Here is a 16,152-nt window from a genome sequence, read left to right on the forward strand (position 1 = left end):
GAGTAACTAGGAAAATATTTTTCCAATCTTTTTCAAAATTATTTTTATTCTCATTCTGTGAATTTCCTGTTAGGCGAATTTATATTGCAAAGGCTATTAAAAGCAAAATCAAAGTTTACTTAGTTGTGCTGGGTAGTTTTGGCTAGGGTAGTTAATCATCTTCGCAGCAGCTGGAATGGGACTGTGTTCTGGATTTGTGCTGAACACAGGATTGATAATACAGAGATGGTTTTGCTTGTTATTGCTGAGCAATGTTAGCGCTTATACAGACTCAAGGCCTTGTCTGCTTTCTGTACTCCCACACTGGCGAGGAAACTGGGGGTGCATGGGAAATTAGGAGAGTACACAGCCAGGACAGGTACCCCAAACTGACCAAAGGGATATTCCAGACCGCAAGACATCAAGCTCAGCATAAAAAGTGAGGGTAAGGAGGAGGAAGGGAGGATGTAAGGAGTGGTGGTGTTTTGTCTTCCCAAGTAGCCCTTAACATGTGATAGGGCCCTGTTCTCCTCGAGATGGCTGAAGACCTGCCTGTCCATGGGAAGCAGTGAAATAATTCCTTGTTTTTGTTTCCCTATTAAACTCTATTAAATCAGGAGTTTTCTGGCTTTCACCCTTCTGATTCTCTCCCCAGTCTTGCTGACAGGGGAGTGAGTTGAGTGGCTGTGTGGGGCCCAGTGGCAGGTTGGGTTTAAACCACTATCTATTGTGTATAAAAATAATAAGAAAAGACTAGGTACAAAAAAAAAGGTGAAAGATTATGTGCTAGCCATATGAAAAGGTTATCTAGCTCCTTGTGCAATCTGCAGATGAGAAAGTACAGAAGAAAACTACAAATCTTCAAGACGTTTTGAAGAAATTTTCCCCTATGACATTGGGTAGTAATACATGTAATGACTGGAGACTTTTCCTGCAGACATAGGATAGCACTGACGGTACAACACAAAACTGAAAGAAGTTTCTGTCTGGTAGGCTTAATGTGATTCTAGTCCTATCTGTTAAAATATGAACAAACCAATACTAAAAGCGTTGAAGATTAATCTTAGAGGAGAAAGGGTTTACAGCTTTGCCTAGCACAGCAATTTTAATGGAAACTACTTGTTCTTTACAATCATACCAAAGACTGTACAGCTACAAATATGAACTCATCGTGAATGCCTTTAGACCAAAATTGGCCTTTCAAACAAGGGTCAGCAGAGACAGAAAAACAATTTTAAATACTATAAGACAGAGTTTAACTAGTTTAAGGTAAGAATTACATAATACATTTGTTCTTTAAGTCTAGACACAGAAAACCACGTAACAGCAGTAAAACCTTAATGAAAAGGCCATTTCTATTCTGTTTTGCAATGAGCAGACATGCTCATTCACTTCATTTTCAGCATACACAAAGATTACGAAAATAGAAATATTAGCAACTATAGAGGAGTTTCCTCAATGCTTATCAACATGTTGTTTGAGTGCTACACAGTATTAAAGTTTATGGAATGCAAGATGAAGGCGTGTTTTGTTTTGTTCAGAGACAGAACAGAAGTAGTGGAACACGTAGTTATTTCACACACTTAGTGTCTCATACTGATTTTAATCAGCTTGGAAATTTTTCATCGCATCAGTGCACTCCGAGTATCATACACAATTCACAGTAAATTGTAGCCCCAGTTACAAATACTTACCTTACTCCATCTTAGACCACTATGAATCTCAGTTAAAAGATGACAAAATGAAAGACAGGATTACTGCAGAGAAAATTTATCCAAATGATTTCATTACTGTAGAAGGTTCTTTCATGCATAAATGAAACAAACATACTAGCAATTTTGCATGATCAGGTAAATACTGTACAAACACATTTGTTAAGCTTCTACAGAGAATACATACCTAACAGAAATTGCAGTTCATTTTGCAGCAAACATTGATCATGTTTCTTACCTGTGGCTGGGTTGATACTGGCAGCAATATGGAAGTGACAAAGGGCATTTGCATGAGGAGCAATGTTCCTGTGAACTTCATGGGGATCTTGTTGATGCAGAGCATATCCAGTATGTGCTACAACAGCACTTGACCTCCTCCTTCCTCGTCGGAAGTGCCTCAGGTTTAACTGCATGAAGAATAAGGTGTCATTTTAATTCCTTTCAAAAAGAAAAAGCAGATTTCATCTGTAAGAGGTTTTCTAGAAACTAGTGAATTGTATTTCTCAGTTTAAAAGCTACTTTAAAGAATTAGTGGAGTTTCTTGCAAAATTACACTGTTCGGGTGGTGTCTGCAGCAGAAAGATAGCAATGCCTTCAGATTTATTTATGACGGTCCATAAAACACCTGCACGTAAGTAACTACTTCATATTCCAGTGTGCAGACAACGTTCATACAGTTTTTACACTTAAACAGAAAATACTATTGTATTTCATAAACATATACCATGCTTATTGAGGATTCTGAACAAAGCAGCAAATTTGAGTAGCCCCATTTCAGAGACTGAAAAATTGGATTTGGATTTTGGACCTAACTAGATCAGCACTTCACAAGGGCCCAATGAGTTTTAAGGTCTTCATCTTTTATGCAAATGCATGTTTCCAAGGCAAAAAGTAATATTTGATTTTTAAGACTGACTTAGTTCAAGTCCATTGTGCTGTAGGCATCTATGTAGGCACATACAGGTACACGAAGATACACAACTTGCACTAAGGACAGTATTATACCCTTGGCATTCCTTTTGACTTGCTTTGCAAGTCCTTTGCATCTTAACATAGCATGCCCATGTAAACAGCGTTTCCTCAATTCTCATATAATTGTGGTTTCTGATCTCTAATATTGCCTCTTATTTTCAACAGAAACACAGAACTGTCTCCGACTTTTCCCTTCTCTCCCATCTTTTGACTACTTTCTTTGCTGTGTTGTGCCTTTCAGCCTGTCATATTTTTCATGTATGCTGTATGCGCTAAGAAAGCACTATAAGCATACTAAACACGTCACTCCATTAAGATGAAAGCACAATGCCCACATAAGCTCTACACAACTTTGCAGGAGACCACTACTGCTTCACCTTCTTCCTGATTCTCACTGGTTAGAAAACATTATCTGGCAAGGATCATTTGCCCTAAAGTTTACAAGCAATTTGCTCTACTTGAGGACTACTGCAAAAAGGCTGTTTTTATTCCCTCCATATGATCACTGTTTTTCCAGTTGCAGAAGTCAGAGAACATCTCACAACTTCAGAGGTAACAAGTGAGCCCCTACCATACATTTTAAGGCAGCATCACTCCTGAGTTTCACATAACCTATATACAGTATGTGCTCCATACTGTTCCTAGCCCTTTGAACTAGATACGGTAAAGCATTTTTCTTCAGTCCTCAGACCAAAATAGGCAGCTGGGACTTTAGAACAGTGTCTCTTCTAATGTGAGAAGCTCAGTAGGAGAGTTGTCAGCTTAGATTTCCCAAGGGAGATTTCAAAGAAACTCACCCTATTATAGCATTTTTATCCACATCTCTGGTATAAAAGATTTCAGTTTATGATACATATCTGAGTTTATAATTATAAACCTAAAATTACATGTTTGTACAAGTGTTTATTGTCACTGTTCAATTTCAGTTCTTACCTCTAAAGCACTTTGCACTTTTTCTTTGCTTGAAATATTTCTCTTGAAGTTATTTGTGAAGTTCACAGCTTCACTCCAATTGCTGTATCCTCCACCATACAACAAACTGTCATTGGGTAATAAAGTCTCTGCCCAGAGACGACAAACATTATCCTTACAGCAAGTCAGGAGCACATTGCAGACAGCACCACTAAAGAAAGAAAATTTAAGGTATGAAAAAGCTGCTTACTATTACATAGCATCAAAATAAACCAACAGTTCCAAACAATTTTTGGAATTGCACCAAGTAACTTAAACATACTAATGAAAGAAAAACTTATCAATATATTCTTAAGAAAACAAATGATGTATCAAAGGCTTTCCTATCTGTTCAAGTATCTGACTATAAATTACCTCAAACTTCATCACATAACAGTGCAACAGCAAATCATGGATTTCAATTTAAAGAATAATTCATACTTGTAATAGCAAAATTTATGTTTTTCCTTTCAAAGCTCTTCGCATAAAAAGCTAATAATATTCTAGATACCTGTTCTTAATTCCAGATCTTACTGCTATCTACCAGTTACAAAATTATATATACAAAGGACAGAAACCAAGTAATACCAGGGATACAACAGCCAATTGAAAGCTAGAATTTTTTCTTAATTACTATTTTTCCAAATGCAACTTGTGTTACATATTTGGCCAAAAAATCCAATTACGCAAAATACTGGAAAAAGCTATGCAGATCATGAGGTTTCCAGTTCACATAAGTTTACACATGAGCTTTATCTAAGGCTCAAAAGATATATGGATCATCTGACCAGATTGTCAGCACAAAACTCCCTTAGGAATCACAGAGCAGATGGATTTTCAGAAGTGATTTAAGAACTATAGTAATGGCTTTATGAAGAATCTTCTGCTTAAAGGGTGGCATAAAGGACAGCATAAACTTGCTCCACATAAAGGTATGTAAATTTGGCTACTATTTGGAATAATATAGCCAAAAAATGGTTGCAGGGCACAGAAATGCTAACGCTATTTCAGTTTGAGACTGCAAATACCGGTGGAAATTAGGGACAGGTAATTTTGAATCAGAACATACACCCCAAAAAGCTCAAACCCAAGATATCCGTTCCAAATTATTATTTCACTTGAATTTCCAGATACTGTTTCTGACAGAGGTCTAGTTTTGTACCAGGTAGAGAAAGAAATTACAATACATGAAAATACTTGACTGTTTGTGGAAGAGGACTTATTTTGATTTGCTCTGATTCCATTAAGATGGAAAGGAACGAGCTGGGATTAAATGAATGAATGGTCATTTCAGACAGTGCAATCAATATGATGGAAAGAGACAATTTTCCAAGATCTGATTTCATATTTAGTTCAATGCCTAAGTCAGTCTGTGAGACTCCCTTCCTAACTTTCTAGTTCTTTTCAGGTAAGAGGATGCTTACTTCTCAAGAACATACACACAGACAGTATAAAATTAATAACTGAAGTAAACCATACAATTTGTGTGACTGTTGACTGTACAGCTGGGAACACTGAATAGTTCAGGGGTTTCTTTGGGCAACTTATGAACTTCATGTTGTTAGAACTACTGACCGTGGCATGAATTTACTGGTCTTCCTCCATGAAAATGCATTTACTGACCGAGGATGAGCCAAATAAACAAATGAAAAATCAATCTCTTTTGCTTGGTTTTCAGGATTGGCACCAGGTGGTGTTATGGTTGATCGCCAGCTCTCTGTGTTGTACCATACTTTCACAAGACAATCATCCTGTGGAAAGGAAAAAAGAAAAGACAGTAAATAAAACTACCTCACATAAGAGTATGACACACTTCAAGTACTTCTGGGTTTGTCTCTTGAGGTTTCATTCGTCTTTAAAATACTTTTGTGATCAGAGTAACACAGAGAAACAAATTCAGTACAATTTACAGAAACAAGCTCAGTAAATACAACTTTAAGACTTGATCTTAAAGAAAACACAGTAGCAGAGCTTCCATTTAACCTGCTTGCCATTACTAACAGGATTTAATTTTGGTCCTCCTGATTAGTTGCCAATTTTTAACCACAAAAATTCAAGCTGCATTAGCTTGAAATGGTATTCAAATGTTAATACAAGTAATTGTACCTTGGCAGAAAAGAGCCAAAACCCCCCAGTACAAATTTAATGTTAGATAAACACACAAAGGTCATAGATGCCATGTCAAAAATCAAGCTCAGCACTGCTCGATCTGCTTTTGTCAGATATACACAAAAATTGATTATGCCTTCAAGGACTAGATAAATTAATCTGAATCTAGATTCATGTTGTTGATCAGCTATTAAATATGAATGGCATTGAAATACGGTATCAACCGATGACCCTACTGGGAGGAGGGGGTGTTTGTTTTGCTCACCAGCATTGTCCTTCACAAAAAACTAAATCAAGAAACAAAACACAGAAATAAAGATGTGTTTGCAGATTCTCCAGGCAGGTAACCGACTTAAGCATTTATGGTAAAAAAATACATTATTAATTTTCCTGCTTATTAATTTTTCTTACTTATTCAGTAATTTTGCTTTGAGTGAGTTTATAATGTAAGAAAACACAACAGGACATAAGACATTCTAGTCAAAAATTCTGCAAGAGTATTACCCCTACAGAAGTTATTTGCAGATTAATTAATTTTTCACCAATTCTATCAAATTATAACATTGGAATCCATTAAAACTTGACTTAGAAAATAAATACTAACTCCTACCCATCAAAAAAAATGTAATACATATAATGTATATTGCTAACAATGATAGAACACTTTTTTTTTTTAACAAAACATGTACTCAGACAATTTTTGTAACTAATAGTTATCTGAAAAATGGCTGGAATGGCTCTTTCAGTCAGCATATGGCTAAAGGCACCACAGAACATATAGCAACCAATGTAACATCCAAAAAAGCAAAAAAAGAATGGAGCATTAGGACTTGCTTCTTTGTTATTATACAGAATATAATTTATCATCAAGGAAGTCTAGTACTCTACTTCATATGTTAGAAGCTAGTCAGTTGGAATATAGTTTCTCTAGAAAAAGAAATCTAGGTTATTTTACAGATTTATTACATCTTTATCTCTTCTTTAAAGATAGCAAATGCCTTAAAAGTTACTCTTCCAAGCAAGCATGATGACCTGAAATGGCAAGTTTAAAGCAAAAAACAAACACAACTAATCAAGATATGCATTACTCATCTGTTCCTGATGCACATAAGTGAACCATGAAAATATGCACAACAACTACCTTTCAAAAGCAAGGTTCATTTGCAGACTGAACCATCCTTGAATCTTTGTTTTTCAAGCACGTATTAAGGCACATTATGATCCAAACAGCAAAGTTCCACACTCTATTACTAAATTAAATACTGTTCTAACCATTCTTTACATGTACACACTCATTTTTCATTCATGCTTCCAAGACAGACCAGACCAGACTGCAAAACTGTTTTTCATTCTTCAGTCTTAAACTCATTCTGTCAGGTTACTACTGCTCAGGATTCTGTGACACTTAAACCAGGTTTTCACTAACCTCAGCAACTGCATTGCCCCAATTAATCTTACACACTAGCATTTTGTTTCCTTTGTAATAACTGTGCAGCCTTTGCCAGGTTCTGTAGTTGGCAGCACAAACTCAGTGCCTACCTGCATCTGCTAACCTGTGCAAAACCGCTTATACTGTTTTCAGTTACTTTTTTTAAAACAATAACCTGAAGCCAGTATGTTTGTTCCACAATCTACTTCGGTAATTCCATAAATTCTCACAAGATGGATATGGACATTCTTATTCTAACTCTTTGACCAATGTCAGTGTGATTCTCCCCTCAGATAAAGACAATAGTATTATGTGCAGAATAATCTCACTCAAATTCCTTAACAAGTGATATAAATTCTTGCAGGTACTTGTCACGTTTGTTCACTTATCCTCCACACAATCTTGATTTTTTTTTTCTGCTTTGACTTGTTAGGACATTATTCTCTTACAAACCTCAACAAGTTTTGGAGCATAAATAAAAGATTAGTTTGTTAGTTTCAGGAAGAGAAAAGACAAGACTGACTTTCTGAGTTAATTTTTTTTGTTTATTTTGCCAAGGGGTTTTGCTTTTGCTGTTAAACTGCCCAGTGCCGCACACAGAAGTAAACTGTGAGACTGGCCCCAAACACTGACATTAACGATGTGTGAACATACCTATAGAGGGGAGGGTGAATTCTCTTCTATGTACACAAATAGGCATACAGACACGTTTGCACAAAAACATATGAGAGAGCTCTTTTTTACTAATGGTGTCACAGTAATAGTGAAATCCTGAATGTATTTCCTCACTAAAAGGATATCCAGCAGCAATCTCATCCACAGATCTCCCCCCATTCCCCAACTCTTTTTTTTCCGATGTCTTATAATTTGGTACCAATTAAAAATGGGTATTTTAAAATAGTAAGCAGTGAATACGTGGTGTGTTGCCTGTATACTTCAAACTGCTTTTCTCCCAAATTCCTGTTTACCAAAACTTAAAGATGCATAGACAGATACACCAAAAAATAGAAAAAAAGAATTTTTTAATTAAATAGGTGCCTTTTTTTTAAATGTGTTTTTGTTTGTTTGCTTTAATAGCTTATCAGAATTGGTAGAATACCATCAGGAAAAAAAAAAGCTTACCTTTCCAGCAGTAGCAAAAAACTCCCCATCTGGTGAGAATTTCATTAAACAAACTTGAGAAGCAGTTCTATGAAAAAAAGACAGAAAGAAAAAATTTTTAAGAACTTTTTTTAGAATTCTAAACAGTTTTTTTCTCCTTGAATTTAGGAAAGTCATTTGATTATTAAATACAAGTGTATATTGTGTTTTGTGACAAAACTTGTGACAAGTTTTAACAAAATCCAAAAGGACTAGAAGGTAAACTCATGTGCAACACATTGTTGTGGTCACACAAGAAAACCAGAAAACCTGAGGGTGATACAGTATCCAATATTCAAAAATATCATAAATGAAAAACAGTTAACAAATTTAACTGTTCTACTTCCATTTTGCAATCCTTTGGATTTCAAACTGATGTCTGTTGTCCCATATTATCTTCCAACTTAACTGAAAGACAGCTCCATTTCTTATACTTCCTACAACTTCAGAAAACAAAAAGGTGTAAAAAGAATAATGAAGTTAAGAAGTATGTGAAAGTAGTTTTTACACGAATGGTCACAGTGATACAAGATGCCACACTAAAATATTCTAAACCTAATTATGTGGTTCATTTCTGTAGTGTTTTACTTTAGTTGGAAATACTAATATATGAGCTCCTTTTACAGGTTTTGAAGAACTGAGTTGTTGCCTAAGTGGCAATGAGAACATACGGGTATTTAATTGTGCAGCACAGATACAGTGTACACTTTCATCTCGAATTTATTAGATATATATAACAAGTTGTTGATCCTAATTTTCAGGAAGGACTAAGTTCGCCAAGAGGTCAACAAAAGCATGATGCATTTATTGTGTGCAGTAACAAGAGCAAGGCAATTACAAGAGCCATGTATCAAAGAAATCCACTCGGGTTTAAGCAAAATTCTCCTACTGGGGCAAATACAAAGACATCTGGGAATGTTTCCTTCAGACACTAAAAATTATTCTGGCAAAGAGTAGTAACACAAAATCACCCCTTAAGAAAAACCTATTCTAAATCTAACTGCAGTAAAAATGCCAGAAAACATACAGGCATAAAAGGTGAACACAGAAAGCAAGTTATGTTGACCCTTCCGAGGACCTACTAGTTCAAAGAAGAAAACACTTAGTTCCATCTCGAACAAAAGGTTTTAAAGAGGAAAACAGGTGGAGAGCTAAGATGACTTCTGTAAGTCTTTATACCTGACAAAAATGCAAAACATGTTATAGAAGAGACAGAGGAAAAGCACTACCTGTATGATCTTGACTACTGGTACCACAACCCCAGATTCTAAAGCCATACCCCGCACCATTCCATCTGCAGGCTGACTTCTCCCCTTATTAGGATGAGAGATGAGCAACCAAGGGTGTCACAATAAACAGAGTAAATCTTCAACCTCTTATATTTAGAAAGTTCATTGTATGCAAAGAGAAATTTTTCAGTTGTCATTTGGATGATCTTGGGATTTTAAACACATCCTTGATAAAAGTTCAACTACAGAGAAAAAGAAACAACTGAAGGATTAAAAAAAAGATGTTCTGGTTCATCCAGAGAACTGCCGAAGCAATGCTAAAAGCTTCATGAAGCATAACCTCAGGTGAGCCTGTCCAGCCAGCCACTTTGGGAAACTTATTTAGGAGACTGCCAAGTGAACAGTGCTTCCAAGCAAATAGCACACCCAAGATACTAGAAAAGTCTTCCTATAGCAGGAAGGACCGTCATTTAAACTATCTTATAAACTGAAGCACTAAACTAAAACTGTTCTACCAATACACAGACACAAATATTAAAATCAACATAAATACAAGAGCATTCAGAGACACAGTAAACCAGAATGTATCAACCTTGGCATGACTGTTCCAAATATCCAGAACACAGAAACAGTAAAAGGTGCGTGAAAGGAGGGAGATGTTACACAGAACACAGAAGAAAGCTTATTTTCATCAGTCCTTTAAGTACAATAATTTTCAATTGTGCAGCTTTCACCTTACTTCTTGTACAAGGAACAGTGTCTACTGGGATAGTTTCAATAGTAGCCCCCCCGTCGGTATATTGAGATTGTGTGAACAATTTCCCTTGCATTTCTGTGAGTCTTGCTTTAGCATATTTGGGTGTGAACAGTTAGTTAAAATGGCTGCGGGAGCTGAAGTTAGAACAAAGGTGGCTTTTTGCCAAATGCCAAGGAGGAGTTTTGGCAGGTGAACAAGTTTTCTCATCTCCTATGACCACCTGTTGTGATCCAATTAGCAGTGGACAACAAAGTATGTTTTCCTTATGTATCCAATGTAATGTGAACAAGAACTGAGCGTCATAAGCAGTATATAAGGCGTCTTTCTTCTAATAAAGCAGACATTTTGCTGACCATATTGGCCTGTGAGCATCTGTCTATACCCCTCCATCATTACCCCCCTCAATATTTTACTGGTGTTCGGTATAACTGAAGAACTGCCTAAGAACACGAACTACCCCAAAACCAATTACAACTGATCTTGTAAGAAGAAAGAAACATCACATAGTCAAGGCAGACACAATTCAATTTTATCACACATCAATAACATTTATCAAATAACAGCATGCAATATAATTTCACTGAACTACATTAGATATTTTATCTGAAAAGTATGAATAAGCAAAGAAACAGGAATTACTTGTTTTTAAATGCATTTCTTACTTGCATTGCCAGATACATCTCCACTCTCCAAGTCCAATATCTGTTCTTTCTGTACTGTCATTGTCAGAAGGGTTTTCCAAAGGAACATTGGACCAAAGTTGAAGACAACTGGAACCAGTCAACAGGCGAGTACCTAAAACAAATATTTATAATAATCTAACTCCAAAAACAGTAGGAAGATATAGACTTCTTTAAAGAGAAAGAGGAAAAAAAAGTTTTGCAAAGCTGAAACTGTAAAACAAAACATGGCAGATATACCTTTGCTAGATTTTTTTGGTAGATTTGAGCATCTACAGTTCAAATTGTGAAAGTTAACCAAATCTTAGCAATTCCCTAAAAGAAACACCTACTGTAGACACTCCTTTTTCTCAACAACCACTACCATTTAATCCATGATTATAAACATTAGAAACTTCTGAGACAAGAACAACCAAGTCAGACCACATAGATGCACTTAGTATTTTAGTTCTCCCATAATAAGTGACAAAGGGTAGATTTCACTCCACTTGGTGTTCTCCATCATGCTAGGACAAAACAAAAATCTTTTCCTTGTCCCTTAAAGAATGGTAAAACTTATATAAGAAATTAGTATCAAACAGATAGATGTTTCTTTTATTCTATTCCTACCTGTGGGATCCCATGTTAGATTATGTACTGTGGCTTCCAATGTGATCTGAGCACTCTTCTGCCATTGATAATGTGGCACCTGAAATTTTAAGCATTCACAAACATGAGCATGAAAACACTTCCTTCTATTAATAATAGAAATAAAACATCTTCACTGCATTCTCCAACTTTTATGAAGGATGTTTAAAATACATTACTGTTTATCTAATAAAAATTCATTCATTCTGTCTTTGAAACAAAATAGTTTTTCACTAATATGACCATACATATAGAGTTTCTAACTTCCTACTTTAAAAATATAGATTGAAAAAACTTCCATACATAAAATAACCATTAGTAGGGAAGTGCAATTTTATTTTGGAACAAAGAAAATATATATAAAAAATGAAATGTATTAAATGCACCTGGTGTTTGATATCCATGCCACTGTTGAATTAGAGGGTTTCAATAAGCTTAGGATAACATACAGGATTGTTCTTCCCTCCCCCTTCTCCCTCTTGTTTAATATACAACAGGACAGTCAATTATCTTTAGTTTTTAGTTCACTCACTGGAACAAATTGAGAATTAAATTCACAAAACATTTATGTGGTCTGTTTCCACAGCAGACTGCAAAGATTTTATGCCTTGAATTACAGAAGAATACATTACTCAAAATAATATTAAGAGCCAACATGTTTTTCTCTTAATTCTCAAAGACAGACTTCTTTAAAGTAATCATCCTCCACCCCAAAAACATCACATCAAATAGATGTGAAAGTTAAAATATGACTGCTCAATCTCTCGAAGTTTGGCAGAAAACAGAAAGAAGTATCTGCTAATAAGGATCTAAACAAAACATTTCTGAAGCTAGTTATTTTTTTGTTGGGTTTGTTTTTTTTTAAGAATCTGTACATTCTGGTAAATGTAAGATGGACACAATCTTAAAATAACCTGGAACAAAATATTGCAGAGAGGCTAACCGAAAGAATGAAGTAACAGAATATTTCTTCAATTATACACATTTGAAAGCAAATCATGGATGGTGAGTGCTTCCTCTCCTGCCCACAGTTACTACACTAACTTTGAAGTTTCAAGTTAAGTGTACTGTTTACCAGTCTAGAAAAACCTTCAGGATGGATTCAATGGTTCCAATGCCCAAAAATGAGAACAGTACTTCTAAAATGTTCGTATGAGCTTAGGAATTCACATTTTACCATTATTTTATTTCACTGCTTTTCAGTGATGTAAATTATTATATATGTTTATATATTCAATGCAGCTACTTAATTAATATATACTATACCACAAACTTAAAACTACGCCAAGAATCACGTGACTGAGTTTGTTAGTACAAAGAAGGCAATCCACTAGATGGCCATATAAACAATTTGTTAATACAAACGGAGAGACCAAATCCACCAAAAGGGAGAGAGAAGCTCTTTGAGCAACTGCAAGTCAAAGTTCTCATACAATCAAACTGACTTTAATTAGAATCTAATGCTTCTGACTATATGAGTATTACTCTTCATGTAAGAAGCATGGCTAAATAACTTGCTCTAAATCGTATGATTATTTAGAAACTAAGACTCTGGATGTTAATCACTGAATTATGCTGAATAAATACTGTTCTTATTCAGCATTCTAACACTGAAATATAAGCATTCAGTCAGATATTCTAAAAAAGCCATAGGTTTTTGAAACTATTACAGATTTGGCCAAAAGCATGTAGTTTAATAAGCAAAAGTTAAAGTAACAACTGTAAAACACATGAAAAAGGAATTCCTATTGTAATGGCTACACTATTTGCAGAACAGGGCTGTGTATGTCTTTTTGGGTTCTGGAATATTTCAGTTATAAGCTGCAGGGCTACATAAATAAGTACTACAAAGCAATACAGTAAAACCTTCTTTCTTACAACTATTTCAAATAATAGGCCTCTGTCCTTATCCCACCATTTTCACTTCCCAAGAACCACCTTATGTCTCAATTTCATTCTAGCATTAAAAGAAGACATTGAAAAAATCTTCAACTTTAAAGCAAACCAGAAAAATGATATGGGCTTTATAACTGCTCAAACGAATCAAGGAGTGATGCAATACTTACATTATGATGACTGCTGTTCTGCTTCAAGAGGCTGATTGGCTCAAAGATACAAATCACCTTTCCGTAAGAAGCTGCAATCTAAAGCAGTTTATATTTATATGTACATAAACACACACAGAAGAAACAAGCTATTGAACAAGAATAAAATGCAAACGGTTCATTTTACTTTTAACCCTCCTTGTAGACAAATTTGAAGCTCATTTCCTTTTGATAACAGAAAAAGGATATCTGGTTAAAATCATGAACTGGTGTAGAAAATAAAAATATAACCCTTACTCATTAATTGTGATGAACTACTGAGACTATAGGTAGACATGAGATTTTCTTTAAAAAAAAAAACAGATTATTAGCAATATTATTTCCATATTAAATTACATAAAGACTCAAAAGAGTCTGCAGAGTTCACCTTCTCAAACACAGAACCAATATTGTTTCACAGTGCTTTTGTGCACTTCCCTAGCACTAGAACATGCTGCCTCATAAAAAGTTAATTCAGAAGATCCAAACTACACAAGCAAAACACCCAATGCAGAGAACTGCAAACAGAACTACTACTAAAGGCTAACATAAAATATTTCCAAAAAAGTTGCAATATAGTCAGCTTTAACTGGCAGTTCATAGACTTATTTCATGAGTGGTTACCAGCCACCTCAAACTTGCATTAGGACAAAATTAAGAGTATTTGATCACAAGATACCTATACAAAAGCAAGCCTAAAAGACTTGTTAGGAAGAGCCTAAACAAGCCAAATGTATGCTAAAGACCTCAGGTAGAGAGCCTGAGTAAGCTGTCACAAGGAAATGTTACCTAGAACTACCTGAAATACAGATTTACAAAAATTAAGGAGTTTGCATACATCATGCATAATGGACATCTTGCATTCTGAAGTGGTGCTTGCTGTTAAAAGAACATCTACAGTTATGATATGCTGTAACAGTTAATTACCTGTTTCTGTAAAATTCGGCCTTAGGAAGTATTCATAGTTTTTTTTAAAAAACAATAAACAGAGTCATATATCAACCACAGAAGCTTTCAAAAAAAAATAATAAACTTTCATACTCATCGTATTTACAGATCCTTTAAATACAGATTAAATTACCCAGGCAGCCTCATCTCCTCGGATGGTAAGATTGACGGAGAGATAGACAACAGGTTAGCAAAGGCATATAGTGCTTTCGGAAAGCTTCATTAAAGAGTTTGGGGAAACAAACACTTGAAGAAAAGTACAAAGATCAGTGTTTACAGAGCCATTGTGCTGTCTACTCTCTTATATGGATCTGAATCATGGGGCATCTACCACCACCACCTGTGACTCCTAGAACGCTTCCATCAACACTGCCTCCGTACAATCCTAAACATCCACTGGTCAGATTATGTGACCAATACATCTGTTCTAGAACAAGCAGCAGACACAAGTATTGAGGCCATGTTATTGAGAACACAGCTGTGTTGGGCAGGGCACATCTTCAGGATGAAGGACCACTGCCTCCCTAAGATCTTGCTTTATGGCGAACTTGCCACTGGCTGCCGCAAGAGAGGAGCCCCAAAGAGAAGATACAAGGACTCCCTGAAACAACATCTCAGCCTTGGCCATATTGATCAACATAACTGGTCTACTCTGGCCTCCAATCAGGAGGCCTGGAGACACACCATCTATAACGCTGTTGCTTCCTTTAAGAAAGCACGCAGGATCACTCTCGAGGAGAAAAGACAATGCAGAAAGAATCGTGCCTTGCAGAATTTACCACCTAAGGAGTCTTTCTGCTGTGCCTTTTGCAACCAGATGTGCCTGTCTCGTACTGGCCTTTTTAGCCACTGGTGCGCTTGTGTCGAACGTGGGTAAAGACCTTTCCCTAATCTTCGTTTGCAAAGCCCAGCCATGGTGGGGGTGGGGGTGGTGAAATGCAGACGTACATGATCTGTACAAACGTACAGATTCATTCAAATCCTACAATCCATAGATCCATGGCTTCAAGAGAAACCCTCTGCATTAAAAGAGCAGATAGTTAAATAAATTCCTATCACACTAAGAACCTAAACATCAGCCTGACCCAAAAATGCCAAGAGTAATTTTGTCACATTTGCAAGGAAAAAGTTTCTTCAGGCACTTTCCATCTCAGATTAATATTTCCCTTCTCTAATTCTCTTTAATTATCTTACTTACTCTTTTATTCTCTAATAACTCCATTCCACACCCAACAGCAAACATGGACACTTTTTCCATATTTTATTGTTTAATGGGTTTTTAAGACATATGAGCATTAGCATTCCAAAATGCTAAACATAGTGTCTAGAGCAACTGCTATGCACTTAAACTTTACACAGGCTTCTATAATCATACAGCCACTTGGTCTAGTCCTCACTGAGGAGATGTTGCCAAAAGGAATAATGACAACTTGTTGAAGAATTTCCCAAACTACAACAATAATTACTCAGACACCAAATAAAAGCCTATAGTAGTCCCAAGTTGTGCTATTAGAAATGAGATATGCAGGGAAGCA

General features: G+C 35.8%; 1 protein-coding gene across 7 annotated transcripts in view; it reads right to left on the minus strand.

The window, feature by feature from the left end:
- The window catches only part of DMXL1 (Dmx like 1), an 81,785-nt gene that overhangs the window by 53,560 nt on the left and 12,073 nt on the right, over positions 1 to 16,152 (minus strand). For 6 of the 7 annotated variants that reach the window (XM_051789288.1, XM_051789291.1, XM_051789290.1 and 3 more), the window contains exons 3-9: positions 13,652 to 13,729; positions 11,568 to 11,646; positions 10,941 to 11,073; positions 8,275 to 8,341; positions 5,190 to 5,365; positions 3,597 to 3,786; positions 1,930 to 2,098 (exon numbers count right to left, since the gene is read on the minus strand). In XM_051789288.1, coding sequence (XP_051645248.1) covers positions 1,930 to 2,098; positions 3,597 to 3,786; positions 5,190 to 5,365; positions 8,275 to 8,341; positions 10,941 to 11,073; positions 11,568 to 11,646; positions 13,652 to 13,729 — 892 coding nt within the window. The remainder of the gene's footprint in view (positions 1 to 1,929; positions 2,099 to 3,596; positions 3,787 to 5,189; positions 5,366 to 8,274; positions 8,342 to 10,940; positions 11,074 to 11,567; positions 11,647 to 13,651; positions 13,730 to 16,152) is intronic. The other variant, XM_051789292.1, reaches the window with a different exon arrangement.

The sequence above is a fragment of the Manacus candei genome, unplaced genomic scaffold, assembly GCF_025592945.1.
Source record: "Manacus candei isolate 608988 ecotype Guabito, Panama unplaced genomic scaffold, ASM2559294v1 h1tg000027l, whole genome shotgun sequence".
NCBI lineage: Eukaryota > Metazoa > Chordata > Aves > Passeriformes > Pipridae > Manacus > Manacus candei.